General features: G+C 37.8%; 1 protein-coding gene and 1 non-coding gene across 8 annotated transcripts in view; one reads left to right on the forward strand and one right to left on the reverse strand.

The window, feature by feature from the left end:
* Nucleotides 1–22,746, reverse strand: part of CFAP54 (cilia and flagella associated protein 54) — a 247,555-nt gene that overhangs the window by 80,868 nt on the left and 143,941 nt on the right. For 6 of the 7 annotated variants that reach the window (XR_012078525.1, XR_012078523.1, XR_012078522.1 and 3 more), the window contains 7 exons: nucleotides 22,151–22,217; nucleotides 20,155–20,337; nucleotides 17,155–17,241; nucleotides 12,413–12,532; nucleotides 12,176–12,298; nucleotides 7,630–7,683; nucleotides 2,812–3,016 (listed from right to left, as the gene is read on the reverse strand). Coding sequence is in view for 3 of the 7 variants with exons in the window: in XM_072973224.1 (XP_072829325.1) it covers nucleotides 2,812–3,016; nucleotides 7,630–7,683; nucleotides 12,176–12,298; nucleotides 12,413–12,532; nucleotides 17,155–17,241; nucleotides 20,155–20,337; nucleotides 22,151–22,217 (839 nt within the window). In the remaining 4 variants the exon portion in view is untranslated. The remainder of the gene's footprint in view (nucleotides 1–2,811; nucleotides 3,017–7,629; nucleotides 7,684–12,175; nucleotides 12,299–12,412; nucleotides 12,533–17,154; nucleotides 17,242–20,154; nucleotides 20,338–22,150; nucleotides 22,218–22,746) is intronic. The other variant, XM_072973225.1, reaches the window with a different exon arrangement.
* Nucleotides 4,313–4,385, forward strand: TRNAA-UGC (transfer RNA alanine (anticodon UGC)). The gene has a single exon. It is a non-coding gene; the product is annotated as a tRNA-Ala (tRNA).

Below are 22,746 nucleotides of genomic sequence, written 5' to 3' on the forward strand. Positions count from 1 at the left end.
TGAGTTCTTTGTATGTTTGGCAGAATTCCCTGGTGAAGCTGTCCGATCCTGGACTTTTATTTGTAGGGAGGTTTTTTATTGCTAATTTGATTTCATTTCTAGTGGTTGGTTTGTTCAAGTGGTCAGTTTTTTCTTAATTCAGTCTTGGTGGACTGTATGTTTCCAGAAACTTGTCCATCTCCTCTAGGTTATCCACTTTGGTTCCATACAGGCTTTCATAATATTCTCGTATGATATTCTGTATTTCTATGTTATTTGTTGTAATTTCTCCATTTTCGTTTTTTATTTTGCTTATTTGTGCTCTCTCTTTTTTCTTCTTTGTGAGTTTGGCCAGAGGTTTGTCAATTTTGTTTACTTTTTCAAAAAACCAGCTTTTGGTTTTATTGATTTTTTTTTCTATTGACTTTTTAATCTCTATTTTATTTATTTCCTTCCTGATCTTTATTATTTCCTTCCTTCTGCTGGCTTTTGGGTGTTTTTGCTCTTCTTTTTCTAATTCTTTTAGCTGGTGGGTTAGATTGTTTATTTGAGATTGTTCTTTTTTGAGGAAGGCCTGTATCGCTATAAACTTCCCTCTTAGCACTGCCTTTGCTGAGTCCCATAAATTTTGTGTGGTTGTGTTTTCATTTTCATTTGTCTCAAGGTATTTTTTAATTTCAGTTTTGATTTCATCATTGATCTGACACTCATTCTTACAAGAAATCAGGCAATTCTGAAAGGATCTTCTGGATGCTTGGTGATGTTACCCAAGTTAATGGCTACAGATACAAAGTAGTGGTTCCTCACCTGGGATCCCAGGATCCCTTAAGGTCCTCAAAGTATTTTGGGTCTCCCAGATATTTACAATATCTCAGTAGTATCTCCTTGTAAGTGTCAGTTCTGCTGATTTGCACCAGCCCCTCATTTTAAGAGCAGAGAGTGTGCCATTTGGAACAGCACAACCTATAATCCTCAACTTTCTCAAAATTCCTACCCACAATCCAAAGCCAGCCCTCATTCTGAGCCAGGGAAAATTGAGAGAATTTAGATCACAGACTTTGCCTGCTTTAGTAAGCCTGGCTTCTAGACTACAGGTGAGAGAAAAACTACAAGTCATTATTTGATTAGGAATTAATGCAAAAATTATCCCCCTAAAGAAGAGACTGAATTCAAGTGGGAAGAGGAAGTCTAGAATAACATGGAACTGAACACACCTGACTTCCTCCCCTCTTCAAACTTCAACCTATCTGGCTCTTCTCCTAAATAAAGAGGCTCTGGAGTGAGGGGGTCAGCTGAGTATAAGGGAGGGCAAGAGCACTGGGAAGGGGCCAGCCGAAAGATCTGGGACTAGGTCTTCTCCCCTAAGGCAAAGAGAGAGAGACAAAGATAGAAAACAAACTCCTGGAGAACAGCATGGATGAGAGGATGAGTATCAGAAAGTGAGAGATCCTAGGAGGAGTCTGACCCTCTTTTCCTCCTGCTCTCTCTGCCTCCTAAGTGACCCTTCCCTGTGTGGCTCTCCCATGTTGAAGCATGTCCCTCTCTCTTGGGAGCTGTAAATAACAAACTATGCTTTCAATGGCAGTCATCTCCTGATCTGTTGGCCTCACCATATCTGAATAATAATAAAACTTACATTTTAAAACAGAGGTCAATATTATTGTAACACCAAAACTAGACAAAGACACCACAAGAAAACTATACAATGTCTCTCATGAATACAGATGCAAAATCTTTCAACAAAATGCTAGCAAACAATCAAGCGATATATAAAAAGAATTATACACCATGAGGAAGTGGAATCTATTCCAAGAAAGCAGGGTAGGTTAAACTCAAAATTCAATGAATGTAATACACCCTATCAATAGAATAAATAACAAAAACCATACAATTATCTTAACAGATACAGGAAAAGCAGTAAAATCCAACACCCTTTCATGATAAAATCACTCAACAACTGAGGAACAGAAGAGAGATTCCTCTACCTTATGGGACATCTATGAAAAACCCATAGTTAACATCATACTTAATGGTAAGAAACAACTATTTTTAAGGCAACATCTGAAAAATACATACAAACTTTTGTGTGTACATGTGGGTCACAAATCCGTTTCATGGTTATCTTATTCCATAGAAATATAAATTATGAATATGTAGTGCTTCTGCAGTGTTCCCTAGAAACAAAGTGAATGCACAAAAGGGAAATGGTGGAATAAATCATGGGATGTTTATAGCATAGAACACTGCACAGACAGTATAGGGGACCAAAGCAAAGCAGATGACTAGAAGTAGTTTTACTAAAGTTTTTCTACATGGGAAATGCAAGAGGCAGAAAAATGTAAATTACATCATTTCTTAAAGAAATGACAAACACTATTTTGTATGCACAGCTGACCCTTGAACAACACAGAGTTGGGGTGCTGACTATCCACACAGTTGAAAATTCACATATAACTTATAGCTGGTCCTTGGAACAGACAGCCCTCCACATCCACAGTTCAGCATCTGCAGATTTACCCGACTGTGGATTGTGTAGTACTAGGATATTCACTACTGAAAGAAGTTTGTGTATAAGTGGACCCATGCAGTTCAAGCTTGTGCTGTAGGCAACAACTATATATATGTGGAAAAGTGTATGAATATGGAGATATGTTTGTGGATATGGATAGGCAGGTACCTAGACATAAGCACATATGGGCTCATCAAGTGAGTCTGGAGAAAGCTATGAAAGAAAATACACTAGAAAGTTCACATATATTACTTGGGGGAGAGCAAGGAATAGCTGAGGAAAGGAAATAGAGAAACCAAGCAAAAAACAAAGCAAAAGATTACCTTTCAAGTTTGGGAGGTTCACTCTGCTTTTGCCATTAAGTTCTTGGCCAACTGTTTGCATTGTATTTTCTGGGACACAATTTATTGTTGCAGCCACATTTATGAGAAAGTATGCTTTAACAAAAGAAAACTTATTTAAGAGATGTGGTTGACCGACTGTAGCCAGGATTGGAGGCGAGCCTCTGCTTATAATTTCATCAAGTGCCTAAAAATATGTAAAAAAAAAAAAAAGGACAAATTAGTAAAATACTATTTTCAGGTAGTATTAACCTCAATCCCGTTCTGCAGTCCTCATTTGGTATCGGATGCAGGGATGCACGGATGCAGGGGTAGATATGAGGTACCACAAACAGTAGGTCCATAGAGAGAGGTGTGATGTCAGAATGATGCCAATAGTCCCACGGTGCTTCTGCCATTCCCCACCAATTGGTGACCTGCCCCACAAGACCAGCCTCATCACATAATGAGAGTGAACCTGATGCTGAGGGCGAGGAGGGGACATCTTATAAAAATGGAGAAACTGGAAAAGCTCATCAACCAAGGACGCTGGCTGCTCAGCTTTAGCTCAAGTGAATTAGGGCTTGTAGGACAGGAACAGGGGAAGGATGGGTGGACAAGCAAATTCCCTACTCAGCTTTGATTCCACTTCCTTCTCCCTCAATTCCCTGCATGCACACTTCATTGGCAAGTCACCTCTGAACCTTCATGGGGCGTGCACCCTGCGGCTAAAGAAGGCTGGATAAAATCAGGCTGTCATGCAACATGGGCCCACTTTTAAGTTCCTGACCAAACCTCAGTGTCTCCTGGTTATCATCCTACATTTCCCCCATCCATTTACTCTCCCTGTCTCCCAGACAACCATTTCACACTCTTCTTGTTTCTAAATCCTAACACCTTCTCCCCAATGCCCCTCCCCGCTAATAACCTTGCTTCCTCTACTTACATGCAAAAACTGAAGCAGTCAGAGTAGTGCCCCTGGACCCCAGAGCTCCACCTCTCCCACCTACCCAGCATCTGCCTCACTACCCTGCCCTCCTTCCTGCTCCCTAAGGCTGGCACCGCCACTTAGGCCATCGATCCTGTCCACACTGGTCTACTCAGCCATTCTCCCCTACATCATAAATGTTCTCTTTCTACAGAGCCATGCTGTCTTCTCCTCCATTTAAAAAACTCTAAACTCTCTGTACTCTGGCTCCCCTCTCCAGTTACTACCCTAATACTCGCTCCCCTTTACAGCAACAACGTAAGGGGTTGTCAATATTCCAACTTCTCTCCTTTCATTTGCTTTTAAACCCTACCCTGAAACCCTTTGGTCAAGGTCACCAGTGGCCTATACTTGGCTAAATCCAATGTTCTATTCTCAGTTCCCATACACTACGTTACTTTAATCTAAGACACCATTATTTTATAGGTCAATTAAACTGTCACAAGCCCTCAACTGTAGAGTGTATTCTAATTTCAGAGCTGTTAAATATAAAATAAAATAAAGTGAATGCAGGAGGGAGGGTATAGCTCAGTGGTAGAGCACATGCTTTGCATGCACAAGGCCCTGGGTTCAATCCCCAGTACCTCCAGTAGATAAATAAATAAACCTGGTTCCCCTCCCGCCCCCCACCAAAAAATAAAAAAAAAAAAATAAAGGTGTATTTAAAAAAATAAATAAATAAAAAATTAAATGAATGCATATTTAAGACTCAGTGAATTATGGTTCTGTATTCACAAGTAAAATTTGACACTATTAATCATTCCCTCTTTTGAAAATGCTTCTTCTCTTGGCTTTCAAGCCACTGCCTTCCCTTGGTTTCTTTCCTATTCTATCTGCTACTCCTTTTCAGTCTTCTTTGCTGGTTCCTTCTCTTCTCCTATACCTCTAAATACTGGAATGTCCCAGGGCTAGGTCCTCTTCTATCTCCTCGTTCTCTCCCCTTTGATGATCTTAACCAGGCTCACGGTTTTAATTTCATCTTACTGCTGATTAAATCCCAAGATTTTGTCTCTAGCTCCAACCTTTCTTTTAAATCAAGATTCATATAATCAACTTCTAACTCAATTTTTCCACTTGGATGTCTAACAGACATCTCACATTCAACATACCCCAAACCGTATTCCTAGTCTCTGCCACAAACATAAACACACACACACACACACACACACACACACACACACACACACACACACACAAATATATAAGCTCTATGAGGACCAGGAATTTGTCTGTATTGTTGGTTGACTGATGTGTTTGACTGACAGCACAAGAACAATACCTGGCACACAGCAGATTCAATAGATTAGCTACAGTAATCCTTTTTAAACATAAGTAGATCAGCCCACATCTCTGTTCTAAACTTTCCAGTGGCTTCTCCTTTTGTTCAGAATAAGAGCCTAGGTTACAAAGGCCCTAAAGGGCCCTTCTCCATCTGGGCATTCCACCATCATCCACCCCGTTACCTCTCTGACCTCGTCTCCTACTGCTCTCCCATTGTTCACACAGCTCTAGTCAGCTGGCCAAGATGTCCCTCACTAAGCTAGGCAATCCTGCCCCAGGGCCTTTGCACTCACTGTACCCTGTTCTTCAATTATTCTTTCTCCAGATTTTATATGACTTGCACCTTTACCTGTTTCAGATTTGGTCACAAATGTCACCTCAATGAGGTGCCTCATTCAAAATTACAGCCCCAATCTAACACCATGCTCCCAATCCCCCTTTAGGCACTGCTGGATTTACTTTCCCCCATGGCGTGGTTCACCTTTCAACATACTATATAATTTACTTATATATAATGTTTATATGTATATATCATGTTTACTAGTCTTGCCCACTAAAATATAAGTTCCCTGAGGGCTTAGAGTTTGTCTGTATTGTTGATTAACTTATGTATTTATTTGACAGCACAAGAATAGTGCCTTGCACACAATAGGCTCTTATTATATACCTGTTGAAGTATATATATAAAAGGCAGATGTTGGGGCTGTCTATTCTAAAAAGAGGGAAATTATCTGCCTAATGTGAACTGAAAAAGAAAAATCTCATTGTTTGAGAGAGTTTGTGGCAACGCTGGCAGTGGGGAGGTCTGCTGCTGTTGTTCACTCTCCTTTCTTAACTGCATCTAGAAGGTAAAAAGCAATACATGCCAAAGAGCCAGACATGGAGCAGCACTATCCTATCTGGCAACAAAAGGTTGTACCAGGAAAATGGTGATGTTCCCTCAGATTGGGGGAGGGGGGTGTAGGATAAGTTTCCTTGTTTCTGTCTGCAGCAAACAGTGATTTAATGAGCCTTGACAATTACACACAAACACTTGAGGATTCAAGAAGATTAATTAGTAATGCTATTTAACATTCCTTCCTCTCACTCTATACGGAAAATATAAAGTGTAATCTGAAGAGTCTTAAGCAGACCAACAATTCTGTTTTAATTAATTAGCTAATAGAAATCAATTTTCCATTATTCCTTCAGTCTTTTTTTAAGAAAGAAAGATCAGAGACATTCCTTTTACACCCAAAACCACTCTTTAAAGAAGTGTTTTTAGGATGCCCTGGCATTTTTGACTGGAAAGAAATAAATATTCTGAAACACCCCAAGGTCTTGGACCACTGAAGTGAAATGTGAATATGGAATATGTATTTGTGTCTTCCTAATAACAGGTCTTTCATTTCAGGCAACTGCTTATAAATTAAAATAAATCTTAGGACAAAAACAATGAATCATCTGTAGCATAATTAAAAGTGGAGTTTGTGGAATAAAATTAGCAATAATAGAAAAGTAATAAGATTACATTCTTTAATAAAATGTAGATATACTCCTATCAAAATTATGGAAGACAAAAATAAAGCAATTTTGAGGAAATGTTTTTCAAAATTATTTCATAAAAATTAATACCATACTTAATGAAACAGAATGCTGTTTCGGAGCATTTGAAAAAAGAAACCACGTGTACCAGTCTATATGCATTACCTGCTGCCTGGCTGTGTGAAGCCCACACCCTCTGTAACCCCCTTAGCAATGGCTGCACTATCACTTTTCTACTCCAACACTTTCTAGTGGACAAACTGCTGGTACTCCTAAGATTCTTTTTAATGATTTGCAGATATTTAAATGCTACTAGGTCATCAAAAGCTTAAATCCCAAACATTCAATTATCAACAAGGGCAAATGTATTGAGACAGGTAGTCTAGTTCTCTCTTTATAAAAAATATTAGCAAAGTCAGAGGAATTGCTTATGAAAATGTCATATGAAAAACTTTCATTAGCTAACCTAATCATATGGCAATATATAAACCATATAATAAATAATGTATCAAATCAACGCATTGTACATTTTAAATTTATACAATGTTATATGTCAATTATATTCCAATAAAAATTTCTGAAGAAGAAAAGAGAAAAGAAAATATTTCAAACCATTGACTGACAGGCAGTCTCAGATGAGGGAAAAGGATCTGAATAAAAGCAGTATCGAATAGGTGGGCTATTAAAAACATACCAAATTCTTCACTTACAATCAACGCCAGTCACTATCACCTAGGTGACTAAGATGACATATTAGGTACTTGACATGGATCCATAAACAAACTGAATACACATGTGGAATTGAAAAATTTAGGAACAATAACTGATATTTGTCCAATCTGAAAACCAGATCAGTTTGGGTCCAATACTATCTCTGGCTTCAGCATTTTGAGATAAAATCCCATTACTAGAAATAGAATAGCATTATTACACAGCTGATTTCCAAAACAAAGATTATACATACCAAATAGAGTGAAATGACTCAAAAATAACCTAAATAACCAACGTTTATAAAACATTATCCTTACCTGCAAATTTTCTTTACTAGTAAGTGGCTTTCCAGAGTCAAACGACTGAAAAAACTGTCAATATATAAAACATAAACATTAGAAACAAGAGTACTGAGTGTTCTTTTAAATGAAACTGTGAAGTGTTTAAAACTGTGTTTTAAGACTATTTTAAATATAATTTTTACTGTAAAAGTAACACATGCTCTAATCTAAGAAGACAAGTATAACATAAAGAAGAAAATAAAAATGAACATCTTTAGGATGTCAATGTTAATATTTTGGTATCTTTACGACCAATTTCTTTTTGATGTATTTTAAATTTATATATATATGTATATGGATTTGTATTCCTTTTCACTAAAATTATATTATAATTATTTCCCCACACCATTAAGTTAATTGTAAACTTCAGCTTAATAGCTAAGTAACGTTCTATCCCATGAGTGCAGCGTAATAAATTAATCTCCTTCCTATTGTTAGACACTTAAGAGGACCATTCCCACCCTCACCCCACTTTTCAGCCCTGGTTTAAATAACATTGGTGACATTTTTGTCAATATTTCTGATTATCGCCTTTGGATGGATTCCTGGAAGCAGAATTGCTGGGTCGTAAGATAAAAATACATCGAGGCAACTGAAAGGGGCTGGCTCAATTTACACTCCCACCTGTGTTGTACGAAAATGCCAGGATTACCACACTTTCAATAGCATTGAGTATTAGCACCCAAAAAAAAATCTTTGCCAGTTTGAAATAAAATTGTGTTACTCTTCAACATGATGCTTTTTATGGTTCGTTCACTGTTTGTGAATTACCTGTTACTATGTTTGGCTCTAAATATAAAGTTGCATTAGAAAACATTTCATCTACTGCCACAGAACACTGTTGTATAATGAGTGTACCTATCACTTGGTACAGAAGACCCTCTTTAAAAGGTACCCATTCTTAGATGTTTGTACTGATGCTCCACCCACATCCTCCTGGTCCCCTGGAAGTCACTAGCAGCTTCCCTGAAGAGGTCACCCACATATGAATGGTATCCTACTTCAAGCACCTGTACCTCTTTGCTTGAGGGCAGTCTGTGGCCACAAGAGAGTTTCAGGACAGGCTGGAAGTGCAAGGAGCAACCCGCACCAATGAGGAGCAAGAGGCTGTTCTATCCCATCTCTCTGAGGGCCCCGGCCCCTCACCGCAGCGACCTCATTAACGCTCTCTGGAGTGGTTTCCTCCCTTCCCCCTATCTGACTTTCCCACTCACTCACCGTTCTTCCTGGAATCATCTCCCAAATACACTACTTGTTCTTTGATCCTTTGTCTCAGGATCTGCTTTTGGGAACCCTAAACCAAGACATCATATATAGCTCTTATTGTAAGAAAGGGTTTAAAAAAATTCCTCTTTGGAAGATATTCTTTATCCCCTTTAATACATTGAAAAGTAAGTAGCTGAATCCAGTGGGAGACCTTTGATGAAATAATTTGAAGAGGGTTAATGATGGAATTTTAGATTGGTAATGAGAGCAAAATCCCAACATGAGTATAATGTTAAAAAAGAGAACTTTTTAAAAAGTCCAATCGTAACCTGTAAGACTTTTTCAGTTACTTTTTTTACAACTGAATTCATTAATCCTTTCTTTAAAAAACTAGCCTGCAGTCTAATAACATTGGCACCTATTTTAATTATAAACCCTGAACACATTTCGTCTTTTAATTACACTTTCTAAATTCCCAGTTGAAGTTGGAAAGCTGCAAATTAACTTAAAGAGTACAAAGTTTGAAGTCACAATCCAATGGGAGATAATTCACCCACCACACTTTTGTCTTAGGAAAACTAGTTGATAAAAAATGAAGTTTGGAATTTACCTATTAAAAAATAGTTTCAGATTCCTTGTTTGTTTTGGTGACAGCAGTGATCACTGAAAACTCTCTTGTTTCTCATCGTACCCAACTGGCTTCTCTTTCCTGCTCATCTTCCTGACCCAAACAGTGAATGACCCCAAGGTTCAGCCCTCTGACTTCTTTTCTCTGTCTGCCTCAGTTCCCAGCTGATTCCATCCAGTCTCATCATGTTAAACCTCTCCTAATGCTCCCAAGTTTACCTGCAAGCCCCAACTTCCGCCCTGAAATTCAGATGGCACTCTCAGCACCCACATAGGCTGCATTCCCACCTGTATATCCAGCAGGGATCTCACACGTCACACGCTGCACCCCTGTTACGGAACAGCAGTACCCCCATCTCAGTTAATGGGAGCCCCTTCCTACCAGCTGTTCACGATGAGCACTCTGTAGTCATGCTTGACTTCTTTCTGTTATAAATCCCACATCTCAATTATCATCAACAAATGCTGTCAGCTTTATCTTTGCCATATACCCTGAATTTTACCACTTTTCACTCCTTCCACCACTGTTACCCCAACCACTGTCACATCTCACTCAGATTATTTGCAAAGGCTTTCTACCCGGACTCCGTATATACCCACGCTCATCCACAGTCTACTCCCTAAACAGTGAGCAAAGTGGTTCTTTGAAGTTTAATTCCTATCCCATACTCCCCTGTTCAAAGCTCCACCAGGTTTCCCATCTCATTTCGAGTAAACTCCAGTCCCTGTGAGGTCCAGCATGACCTAGCTCCTGGTCCGCCCTCTCCTCCTCCTCGTCCTCGCTACTCTAGCCTCACGTGACCCCCGTGGTTTTCCTCAACCACATCTTGTAGGACTTTTGCCCTTGCCTTTGCTCCTATTTGTTCCCTCAAATCTTTTGCCCTCAAAACTCCCTTATTAGAGAGACTTCCCAAACCACCCTGAATAAAACAGCCACCCACCACTCTGGTCATTCTCTGCCCCTCAACTCAGCTTGATTGTCCCTCACAGCATCTCACCACCTGACACACAATTATGTGCTTAACATGTTTATTGTTGGTCTTCCTCCCTGGACTGTCCAATAGTAACATGCCTCTAGGAAGGCATTAATTCCATTCCTCTTTTTACTGCTCTATCCCCATGTCTGGACTAGTGCCTGTATTTAGTCAGCACTCAATAAATATTTTTAAATTAATTAAAATCTAATTTTAACAACAAAACGCAAACTATTTACAATAGAAAAAGGCTGCTGATGTAGAAGCAAGTTAGTTAGTTTGCACCATAGAAAATGAACAAAAAAAATCCCAAGTGACTCCTAAATAGATTCAGTTATCCCTTGGTATCTGTGGGAGACTGGTTCCAGGATTCCCATCCCCTAAAAAACAAAATCTGCAGATGCTCAAGTCCCTTATATAAAATGGCAGAGTATTTGCATATAACTTAGGCACAACCTCCCATATATCTTAAATCATCTCTAGTTCACTTACAATATGTAGTACCATGTAAATGCTATGTAAATATTGTAAATACAATGTAAATGCTATGTGAATAGTTGCTGGCATGCAAATTTAAGTTTTGTTTTTTGGAACTTTTCTGGAATGTTTTTTTCCAAATATTTTCAATCCACGGTTGGTTGAATTTGTGGATACAGAACCCATGGATATGAAGGGCCGACTCTAGGTATATAGACATATACACACGTATCCTATTGCTTCCTGAAAGTCCCCCTTGGGGTTTTTCTGTGGATAACCTTACACTTACCTTATTTCAATAAATTATAATGCTGTAGCAGTCATATTGAGAAATAAGCAGCTACAAGGGTATACGCTGAGGTAATGAATGCATTATATGTAAATGTCAGCCAATGCAAGTAGTTTTCAAGACTTGCAGCCTATTCCCCAATTTCTCTTAGGTTCCTCAAACTTGAATCCCACCAGCATGATCCTGTCTATTAATCTCACTCCTCACACATATGGTCTCTCCCAGGAAACTGACTTCTTACCTCCTCCTATTCCTTTATTGCTGGCCCATGAGAGTCCAAGCATCTGTCTCAAGCAAGAACACCCAGTGATTCCCAGATCACCATGAAAACTGAAGCAGAGGAAAATAATAGCTCACTCTGATTTAAATATAAATGACTGGGTCATTTTCAAGGATGCTTCAATTATGCAATTTACAAACACAAATTAAGCAAGCCAGGTAAAACTCTCTCTCAAAGTCAAAACAGACTAGACAAAAATAGAGGAATGTTCTCTCCTCACAGAAATCAGAAGAAACTTGAACACAAGCTTAACTCTTGGGTATAAAGTATATAAATCAAAATATTCAAATAAAACATGAAGAGAAGCTGTTTTGACTAAGAACATTAACTAGAAATTTTAAGATCACAACCAAAAGTCTAAGAGGCAGAGGCCAATAAATGTGTCTACTGAGATGGTGCTTGATAACTATGACATAGAGCCAGAATCCTATTGTAAAAACCTACTCCAAGACCACACTCCCCTCCCCACCATGACACCCTTCCATTCCAGACAAAGAAAACCTATATAAATCTAATGTTAGCACTAATCAGCCTTAACTAAGAGGTCTACAGTGCCAGAGATTTGCAAACACCTTTTTGTGGAAGTGTTCCCCAGATTTTAGGAATGTACCCATCAAAAAGCACCTTCAAAAGTTAAAGAAATAGCTTTGAATCAAATAGCAGGATTACCTTCATTTTTCCAGTAGCTTTACAGCCAGCAGGTTGTGAGGAAGGCATGTTTTTCCCATAAAAAATCTGGGATATTTCATGAAAGGCTTCAGAAAAGAATCCCAAATCTATGAGGACTTCTATCTTTAAAGGAAAGAAAAAAAGGAGAGATTTTAAATTAAAACACTTGTTTTACTTTCAAAATAAAAATTTTAGAAAAAAATCATCAACTTTCTGAGATCTGAACTTTCCACCTACTGTTGGTAACGCCTTATAAGTTAATGTGCAGCAAACATAGTGGAGGAGATGCACATATCTATGTGTAAGCAAGTTCACATGTGCGGGGGACCTAGAAGCTAGTAAATCACAGCAGGCAAACTGTTCAAAACAATGGATATTCATCAGATGCAGCTTCCTTTATATGAGACACAAACACATAAAAATAGGATAGACACAGAGAGTTTTAAAAAATTGAATTTATCCTTTTGTTTCCATGGTAAAGTATGGCTTAAAAGAAAGACAAAATAAAACCACTCTTGATTTCTGTAACACTCTGAGAAATGTCAAACAAATGAACTCCACAACATATTAACATAAAGAAAACTGTTCATTTTCTTATCCATGATTAATGGACCCTGTCAATTTTAAAGACATGTACTTAACATTAGTCAACTGATAATTATATATTGTGTATGGCTTATTTTGAATATAATCCAGCAAGACTTTCAATCAGGAAATTACAGAAGGAAAAGTTCTTGATCAAATGCATTTATCCATTCAACATGTTTACTGAGCATTTCTTCTGTACTGAGCCCTTTTGGAAGCTACATCCAATGGGAGGTATGTTTAGCTAAATTTAAATGATGCATGAAGATATACACAATATAAGGAGGGATAAAAGGTACTGACAAAATGCTGTTTCTTAAGTTGTGCTCGGGGGGACTTCTCTGGGGAGAAGACCTTCAAGAGAAGATTTGAGAATGACATGAGGGAGAAGACATGACAATCTTCTGAGGGGACCTTGAGTAGAGAGGTCACGTGGTGGTGGAAGCAATCTTGGGGTCTCGGTGTGCTGGAGGAACAGCCTGTGTGGCAGGAGCTCAGGGAGAGAGGAGAAGAGGGTTGGGAGGTAGGTGCGAATGGTGGCCTGTAGACCAGAGTGGAGACACAGTTATGTTGTTCTCTGTGTGATAAGAAGTTATTGGAGGGGGTGCGGGTATAGCCCAGTGGTAGAGCACATGCTTAGCATGCACGAGGTCCTGGGTTCAATATGAGTAGCTCCACTAAAAATAAATAAGCCTAATTACCTCCCCTCCCTGCCAAAATAAAATAATAAAATAATAAAGAAATAAAGAAATAAAAGAAGTTATTGGAGAGTTTTGAACAGGTCAGTGCCCATACCTGACTTATGTTTTGAAACCATCTAGTGACTTTATAGAGAACAGAGGACGAATTGTGAAAGCCAGGAGTGAAACACAAAATTGGATGAAGATTATATATACCTAAAACATAGAAAAAGAAAATCCAACTTATCCTCAACAGGTATACTCATTTTATGCTCCTTTTTCCTTTAATTATTATCTTAGGACTCTCAAGAGTATCAATTTTAAAGAAATAAAAAGAAGGTAAATTAGAAGGAAACAGGATGTGACAATAACAAAAACAGAACATTAAAAGTCAGGAAAATTTTTTTAATGGAGAAGAGAAAACAGCTTGTCTACTGAGTTACATACTTTGATTTTTGCCTAAGACACCTTGGGCTCTAACTTCCCAGTGCCACATAATTAACAAAGTAGGCATTAGGGAGTCATCTGAGCTCTTTACCCCTTGGAGGAAACACTTCCCCATAGCTGTGTGAGATCAGTCTCCTCTAGTCTTAACTGTAAGACTGCTGTACATAGACTACCTGTAACTGTTAAGGCTACCTCTGGTTCAGTTTATCATCTCAATCTGACTATTTGAAAAAGCTATGGAGATAATAATGGACGTGTATGTTCAGAAATGACTAACACTGTGAACACAAACAAGCCAGATGGAAAAAAGAAACACCCATAAATCAACCCTTCACATACAAATACAGAACCATCGGTTCCCTTCCTGGGAATGCTGGGTTTGTTAAGATTAATAAATCTTTTGGGATGTTGGCAGTTCTAAAGTGAAGTCAGACCAGGTGATCATAAAGGGGTCTTAGTGTTTTCCCTGAAAGACACTAGTGCACAGCAGAAACTTAACAGTATGATGTACTGCGGTTTGATTTGTCAGAAGGCATCATTTGCTACTTTCTGACTATGATTTTTCTCTCTTCCCACTCACTGACCCCAGCTTGTTCAGAAAGGTCAGGTGAACTCTGCTCACCAGGGCTGTTGTTCCTTCCCTTGTATGATGCATCAATTGCCCCTTTTCATTGCTTCTGCCAACAGCCTACTTGGGTTTCCAGTCCTACCATGCCAATAAGATTCCACTCCCACCTCACTCTGTTCCTGACATTGTTACCAGATACATCTCATCATGTCCTTCTCCTGATCAAAATTCTGCCATTAATCCCCCTCCTAACCCAAGACTACAGAAGATGGTCCATTGTTCTTCACTAGCTTTTAAGTTACTCTAGTACAAAAACAGTTGTCAAGTGCTAAAAATCCAATTAAAAAATGGTCATTTACTCAAAAACTCTGTCCCAGATTCTTCCAGTGCCTCTCTGGATCTCCTTTTGACATGTGACTAATGGTCACTGCAACCCTTCCATGTTTCTTGCCTCTTAACATCACCAGAATAAAAACTGTTACCCAATTCTGACTCCACAGATTCCTCATTTCTCTTGCCACTGAGCCTTCACATGTCTGAGCCCTGGAACTCAAAACCTGGCCCCTGGAATCCTCCACATCACAGGCCCCTGGTATCCTCATGTCGTCTTCTCCAGACTCCCTACTCAAACCTCCACTCCAGGCTAATGGAACCGCCTCTGCCTCCTCGAACAGTCAGCACTTTGTCTCCTCTGTGTCCTTCACGCTACTGTCTGCCACGAGTGTTCCCTGCGTCCTCTCTCCTGCTCAGTTGGTCTTACTCTTTTTCAGCCTAAATCTTATCTACCTGATGAAACCCTGGGACTCAAAGCCATTCTCCCTCTTCCAAGCTCCTGCAGGCAGTGCTCATCACACTCATTTGGAACCAGTCAAGTGGGAGGTGCACACATTACTGTCTTTGTCTATGTCCCATCTCTCTTCCCTATTTTCTCTTCTGTATAAGCAAGGACCCCAGGTTACATGTCTTAATTAGAGTTACTAACATGGTACTTTTATATAGGAGGTACTCAATAAATGATGTTTCATAGGTAAAGCAATAAATTTTTACCAACTATCTTCTAGGTGAGTTCCCACTAAACAATAGGGAGAGTGTGGTTAGTTGGTGCTTGATAAATGGCTGCAGATTTCAAATCCAATTCAATAATTAATTACTAAATATCAGGTATATGAATTTATTACGAGTAAGACAGTATAAGGAACTAAAAGATGAATAAGATACAGGCTCTAGCCTCAAGAATTTTGCAATCTCGAACAGAACACTGTTTTAAAAACAGAGAGAAATTGTACGCAGCTTTTTAAAAAGTGTTTTTGGAATTCAAAACCAGGAGAACTCTTAAGAGATCAGTAATTCAGAAAGGGTGATCCAGAAATGTTCATGGTAGGTAACTATTTATTCCCAGGTTAAGATGTACTATCTTAGTAGCATCAGAATTCCTCTTAGGGAAGGTTATCATCTTTATTTAGAAATAGAATGAGATGGACTATTTGGGTCTGAAAACATAGGCCCAAGAGCAGGGTCTGGATGGAGACAGGAGTTCAAAGAGAAGTCTAACTTTCCCTCATTAGAAAATGGGAAAGATCTGGGGAAGAAGGGTATTTTCAAAAAAGGAGAAGAAGGCTGAGCCAGTGGGGTGTCGGAGCCCACCCACTTCAACTGCAGGAGCTGACTGTGCATATCTTGTCCCAGTTTCACACTCAGTAACAGCCCGTTGTAGCCAAAGTCGGCTGTAGTGGGAGTATTTACACCGTGGAAATTGCAAATGCTATGAATCAGGGTTTTCTTTTTAGAGTGAGTTAGGAAACACTTAACCAGCATACAGCTGATGAAGCCATGCACTAGGAGGCAAGAGTGAGAAAATGGCCAAGAAATATTCTAAACTCAGAGATGCCAAACATTCTATTATAAGTTGCTGGTTTGGCCTCAACTAAAATTTCCTTGTGTTCCCATTTTTAGTAAAGTCCACTATAGAAATAAAGACCTTTGGTGAATGTAATGAGTGTGTTTATGTGTTTGTGTGTGTAAATTATGGAATATGGTTGAATTCCATATTATAGATAAGGAGGTGCAAAACAAGGTGCAAACTTGCTGGATGTTCCCTGTACAAAACAAATTTAACCAAACTGGGAGCCTGTGACCCCAGATAACTAGGAAAAGGAGCAAAGAAAATGAGGTGTCATTTGAGGCTGTCACTCCACATGGGATCCAAGCCAAATGCACCTGAGTCTTGAAGGCAGAGAGCCTCCTGACTTCTACACTACAGAGTTCATTGTAATTTAGTGTCTGTGTGTTTTATCACTTCAGTTGCCTGTGCCATGAAAAACTCTTGTATACTAGGATATATATAAAGATCCTTAGCAAAAAAGAATTCACAGAAACTTCAGAAAACTGACTCAATAGTCTCTACCAGGAAACCAGTGTTTCAGAAATGGTGATTTCTAGGCTGAATGGTGTCAGGTGACCCTTGTTACCGGGTATAGCTGTTCCTCACTTAACTGTGGCCCAAGCATAAAACGATCTAAATCTCCCTATCTGGCTCTTTCATATACTTTATTATAATGTTGTGCAAGTTTTTTTTTAATATGAGCACAATACCATATATTACTATCAGCTTATTATTATGAGTATTAGAACTAAATTAATTCATAACAATACCTTTAATAGTTCAAGAGTATTAAATGTCTTAAAAGACTGTAACATACCTTGAGGATTCTTGCTTCTAGATTTCTGACTTGGTCTTGGCAAATTCCAGAGACAAAATATTGGTACAGTGCAAGAAGAGGCAGAATCTACCAACAGAAATATACCTTGTTTTAAAACATATTTTATCAGAAACAGACTCATAGACACAGAATACAAACTTGTGGTTGCCAGGGGGTAGGGGAGTGGGAATGGACAGACTGAAAGTTCAAAATTTGTAGACACTGACAGGCATATGTAGAATAGATAAACAAGATTATACTGTATAGCACAGAGAAATATATACAAGATCTTGTGATAGCTCACAGTGAAAAAGAATGCAACAATGAATATATATATATGTTCATGTATAACTGAAAAATTGTGCTCTACATTGGAAATTGACACAACATTGTAAACTGAGTATAACTCAATAAAAAAAAAAGTTATAAAAAATAAAAAAATGTATTTTATCAAGTTAATAACCTAATAATACAATTTAGCCAAATATTGATGTAAGAGATGTTATGCAAAATTGTGATTGATTTTTCCATGTCAGGAGACTGTAGTGTTTGGTATAAGTGAAATGATCTGCCCAGCATATGCTTCATAATTTTGTCAGAACTTTACAGTGGTATCACTAACTTACAGTTCCAAGGAGATGTCACTTTGTACCCAAAACCTGCATTTTGCATCCCCTTAAGCATGGAAAAATAAAAATCCAATTAATTATCTTCCTTGAAAAAAATTAATTCAACATATATGTATGAATTACTGAGGCCTATGGAAACATTTGAGCAAATGAGCTATCAAATAAATGCAAAATGTAAAGCAAAGGAACTCAAATCTATGGCCCCTGACAGCTCCGACTTACTCGTCTCAGTGTCAGCTGCTATTTGTCTACAATAGGAATTTTTCTATCAAGAAAAAAGTATTTATAACATGCTTGTTATGTGTGAGGCTCCGCTGAATGAGAGCAAAATCTAAGCCCCTGCCTTCACAAAGCATACATACTACTGCTTAAAACCCAAGCTTACTCTTCACATAATATTTCTTAGAGTTAACCCCAAAGTTCAACTCTTCTTGAAGTCCCAAGGATATATGTGAAAGCTTACAGACTATCAATCTTTCAATTGACCTAACCACTCTCCAGCCAAAGGCAAGTGTTGAGGGGTCAGTTTTGCCTATACTTCTGAGCAGCTCCTGACCTCAACTCAAAACTAAAGCTCAGTTCCTGCAGTTGGGTCCTGTCCACCAACGGGACATGGAGCAAAAAAGGGGACTGAGATTCCCATTATTCAGCAAACTATTTCTCATGACCCCACAGCAATGTGTCCCCTTGCCAATTTTATATGTGACAGCAATCTCCTTAGCCACTGGGCTGCTTCTGGAGGGCAGTGTAATACAAAACGGAAACTGTTTACATCTTGTACGTTCAGCTAAGAAACCTCTAATTGTCAGTCAACTTGTAGCTGCTGAATGCAACAGCTTTTCAAAAGAATTAGACCTGGTCTTAAATGATTTCAGATTTCATACATTTTTCTACCATGATACACTACAAACATAACACAATTCCTTCTTCTACAATGAAAGCAGCACAAAACAGTAAGAGCTGGCTATTACTTTTGAGATTGTTTCTTTTCTTTAGTGAGAAATAAAAACATGCCATTTTATTGCTGCCGATTGCTCAATTATTCAGCAAAAAGGTTCTCAATTTCTTAAGCTTTAGAGAAAAAAGTCTCATTTCTTTTCCAGTGCAGTGATATGTATTATATATGAATATGACTAGGCAGCTAAAGGTTACCCAGGGGATAGAACTACTTTCTAAATCCAGGAATGAATCCCCTTAACAATGAGAAGAGCATCATTTTGTTATTTTTTTCTAATAAACAATTTCTTGCTAAATCTGCCAAGTGTTAAAAGCATTAATCAACCTCTTCACTTTAACACATGACATTATAATTGAACATCTAATATCAGGAGACAATAAATCTTTTCAACATAAGGAGAGAGTGAATTTAGAACAAGAAAACAGAAAACAATATATGAGAAAAAAAGAAAGGAGGTAGAACGAAAAAAGCATAGAGGAAAGGGAAAGAAGCAGAAAAAGAGAAAGAACAGGTATTAGGAAGCAAACATGGGGCTGGGGGGGTGAGATAAAAAAGTACAGGAAATAGCAAAACGGAAGAAAATAGGAAAAATAAGATAAAGGAGGAAAATATAAAATGACCAATAGAACATACTAATTTAAAATGCACTCAACTTCAAATTTATGACACATACTGTGATTTATTTCCCTAAAGGAAAAGAGAGTTGTATCTGAGTTTTTAATTTACTAGGATATTAAGAGGTGCCTATCTTTAATTTCAGCTAGAACCTGCTGTTCACTTAAGTGTACCCTTAACATAGAAAAATCAAGAGACACAAAGATAAATTTACCTCAGTAAAGAAATACTCCCGCAGTTTTTTTTTATTTTAAACGTATTTATTTATTATTGTATTACTGTATTATTTTATTTGGCAGGAGGGGAGAGGTAATTAGGTTTATTTATTTTTAGAGGAGGTACTGGGGATTGAACCCAGGACCTCATGCATGTTAAGCATGCACTCTACCACTTGAACTATACCCTCCCCCTGCTCCCATAGTTTTGATATTGATATGACCTGCATGAATTAATGCAGGGAAGCTATACGTGCACTAAATTGCTCTGTTTGACACCAGTGAAACATTCTAGTTAATTTCACCAAATGTCCTCAGGAAAAAAAGGTAAAAATAACAGAGTGAAAAAGAGAACAAAATCAAATAGACATGGCTATTGTATCCAAAATGCAATGCAAACAGTGTTGTCAAAGAAAGCATATTAACATATTTTATTCTGAAGGACAAATCAAAACCCTGAGTATAGAGTTTAAAAGTTAAGTAAAAACTGACCAAAAGAGCTTAGTAAAATTTGAAAAGTATAAGGTAAGTTGGGTAAGATACCACAGTGAATTAAGATTAGCTGATTTTATAAATCACTTACTATTAGATTTTGCTTAGCAAAGTGCAGTTCACGTATAATATAATACAAGCTTGCAACTACAGAGCAGATGTCAGCCCGGTATCTGTCTGAGAAGAGCTCGATGCCAGGGAGAAGCTGAGTGATTTCATACTGAGCATAGCAACGTTCAGCTTTGGGGTGTGGAAGTGTGGTTCTCAGCAAACCCTGAAGATGAAAAAAGTGGAAATAAAGAGCTAGAACCTGCATCTGCAACAATGAGACAGAAAAATAAGTACACGTATTACTTCACAAAGTGCTTAGCATATGCCTAGCACACTGTGTCTGTTAATAAGTGATACTTATTAATATTCTCATCACTATAGGTACCAAATGCTATTATCACTCAAGACAGGCCTTTCAAATTCCATGGTAGTTGGATACTTATTATTTTCAGAAAAATTATCATTATATTAAGTTATCATTTGCTGAGGGTCAATTTTGTGTTGGACACTCTTGGTAAATTGTTTGAAAATAGTATCTCATTTAGTTCTCATTCAACCTATCCCTGGAAAGAAGGATTATTATCTCACAAGTGATACAACTGAGGCTTAAACAGTTAACTTATATGAGGTCACACAGCTAATGGTGGCGAAAAGAAGATTCAAAATCATTTCTATTTAACTCAAAAATCTATGTTCATTCCACTATACCAACCTCTAAGCAGAGGAGAGAAAAAGTTATTTCAGAAGTCTAAATCAAGCAGAGGTAATTCCAAATTTTTAACTGAATTAAGTTAAAAGGTGATTTGCTTAATTTGATCAATATTTCTTAGATAATTTGTATGACCAAGGTTGTGTTAGACGTTGAGCAGCAAGACGAAAATACAAATGCAAACTGTACACTTAGGAGTGCTTCTTACGTTATCTTAAGTAATTAACAGTTGTTGATAACAAGTGCATCATAAATTTATTTTAAGGCATACATCAGGAAAGAATTTCAGTCAGATTTCTCACTAAACTTAAAAGATTCCTACTCAAAAGTACCATGTGATTGTTTAATTTTTAACTTTACAGATCTGTTTTAAAATCATGAAAAAATGAACAGGTTTTGACAATAAATTCTACCAGCTAGTTTTGATTTTAGGTGTAGTGTTACTAAGAAATGATGTGGCATTTAAGCAAAAAAGTAAATTTTTTCAGAATTACTTATTTTCTAAAACATAAAGAGCATTATCTTCAAGAACAAGGAATATTGGAAGAAAGTAAAGAGACAGAATAAAACAAAATGAATCAGATTCCGATTATCATTCCCTTTGCCTCCTTGACTCTTCCACTTCTTCCCTTTGAAGCCCAGGCAAGAGGTGTACGGAACAAAGGAAAACTGCCCTCTGTCCACTCAGAGCAGCCTTTCCCAAAGATCTTATCCATCCAGATTTCATGAGCTATCAGACTTCTCTGATACACAGAACAAGGGTGTCCCATCCTTCAAAGTAAACAGAACCAAGAGATTGCAGAGGCCCCTGGCTACGTTCCTGAACCTCAGAATGTCTTGTACTTCAGATAAAAGCTCCTTTCTTCTTCAGTGAAGTCAAACTCAAATCCTAAGAATGGCAAACACTCTACTTCTGTAGTCTTTAACTTATTTCTTGCTCTCATCATATGATATACTTAATATCACACAACTGAGCAAAACTTTATTTAAGAGATGAGGCAACATAAGGCGACCCTTTAGGGTCAGTTAGACTGGCTTCACCGCGCATCAGCAACATGACGTTAGGAAGGACAGAAGTCTCAGTTTCCTCATCTGTAAAATTCCTCCTTCTGCAGCAGAGACAAGAAAAGTGACCCTGTGGAACATTAAGGGTGAAAATGCCACAGGGGTTCAACCATTGAAGGCGAGATGGGCTTATGATATTTAATCAAGGTTCATGCTACTTTCCTACCTGTGAGTTTTAAGAATATGATAGAATACTGTACTTTTTTCTTTTTTACTGACTGAATGGCCATGCTACTGTGGAAAGATATATGTAAAGGGTTACCTGAAAGAGTAACGCAGACAAAAGGCAACAGTTGAATCTCTTTTCAACGTCCAATGTCTTAATAAACCTAAGTAAGTATAAGAAAACTAAACTGATTCACAGATAACATTCCAAAAATATTTTTATATAAATACATCTCTAATATTCATAGATTTTCCAAAATTAAAAGTTATCGTGATTCTGAAAGTGCTACATACTCGTAAGATCTAGAACAGAGAAAAACAGAAAAAGTAAAATGAAAAATCACCTATAATCCTACCACCTAAACATGATTACTGGTAACATTGTGGCCAATTTCCTTCTAGATTTTCTTCTATATGTAATTATATACATGCACCATCACATTAAGACTAAAATTATGATCTCTAATATTCATAGATTTTCCAAAATTAAAAGTTATCGTGATTCTGAAAGTGCTACATACTCGTAAGATCTAGAACAGAGAAAAACAGAAAAAGTAAAATGAAAAATCACCTATAATCCTACCACCTAAACATGATTACTGGTAACATTGTGGCCAATTTCCTTCTAGATTTTCTTCTATATATAATTATATACATGCACCGTCACATTAAGACTAAAATTATGCAATACGT

The sequence above is a fragment of the Vicugna pacos genome, chromosome 12, assembly GCF_048564905.1.
Source record: "Vicugna pacos chromosome 12, VicPac4, whole genome shotgun sequence".
Taxonomy (NCBI): domain Eukaryota; kingdom Metazoa; phylum Chordata; class Mammalia; order Artiodactyla; family Camelidae; genus Vicugna; species Vicugna pacos.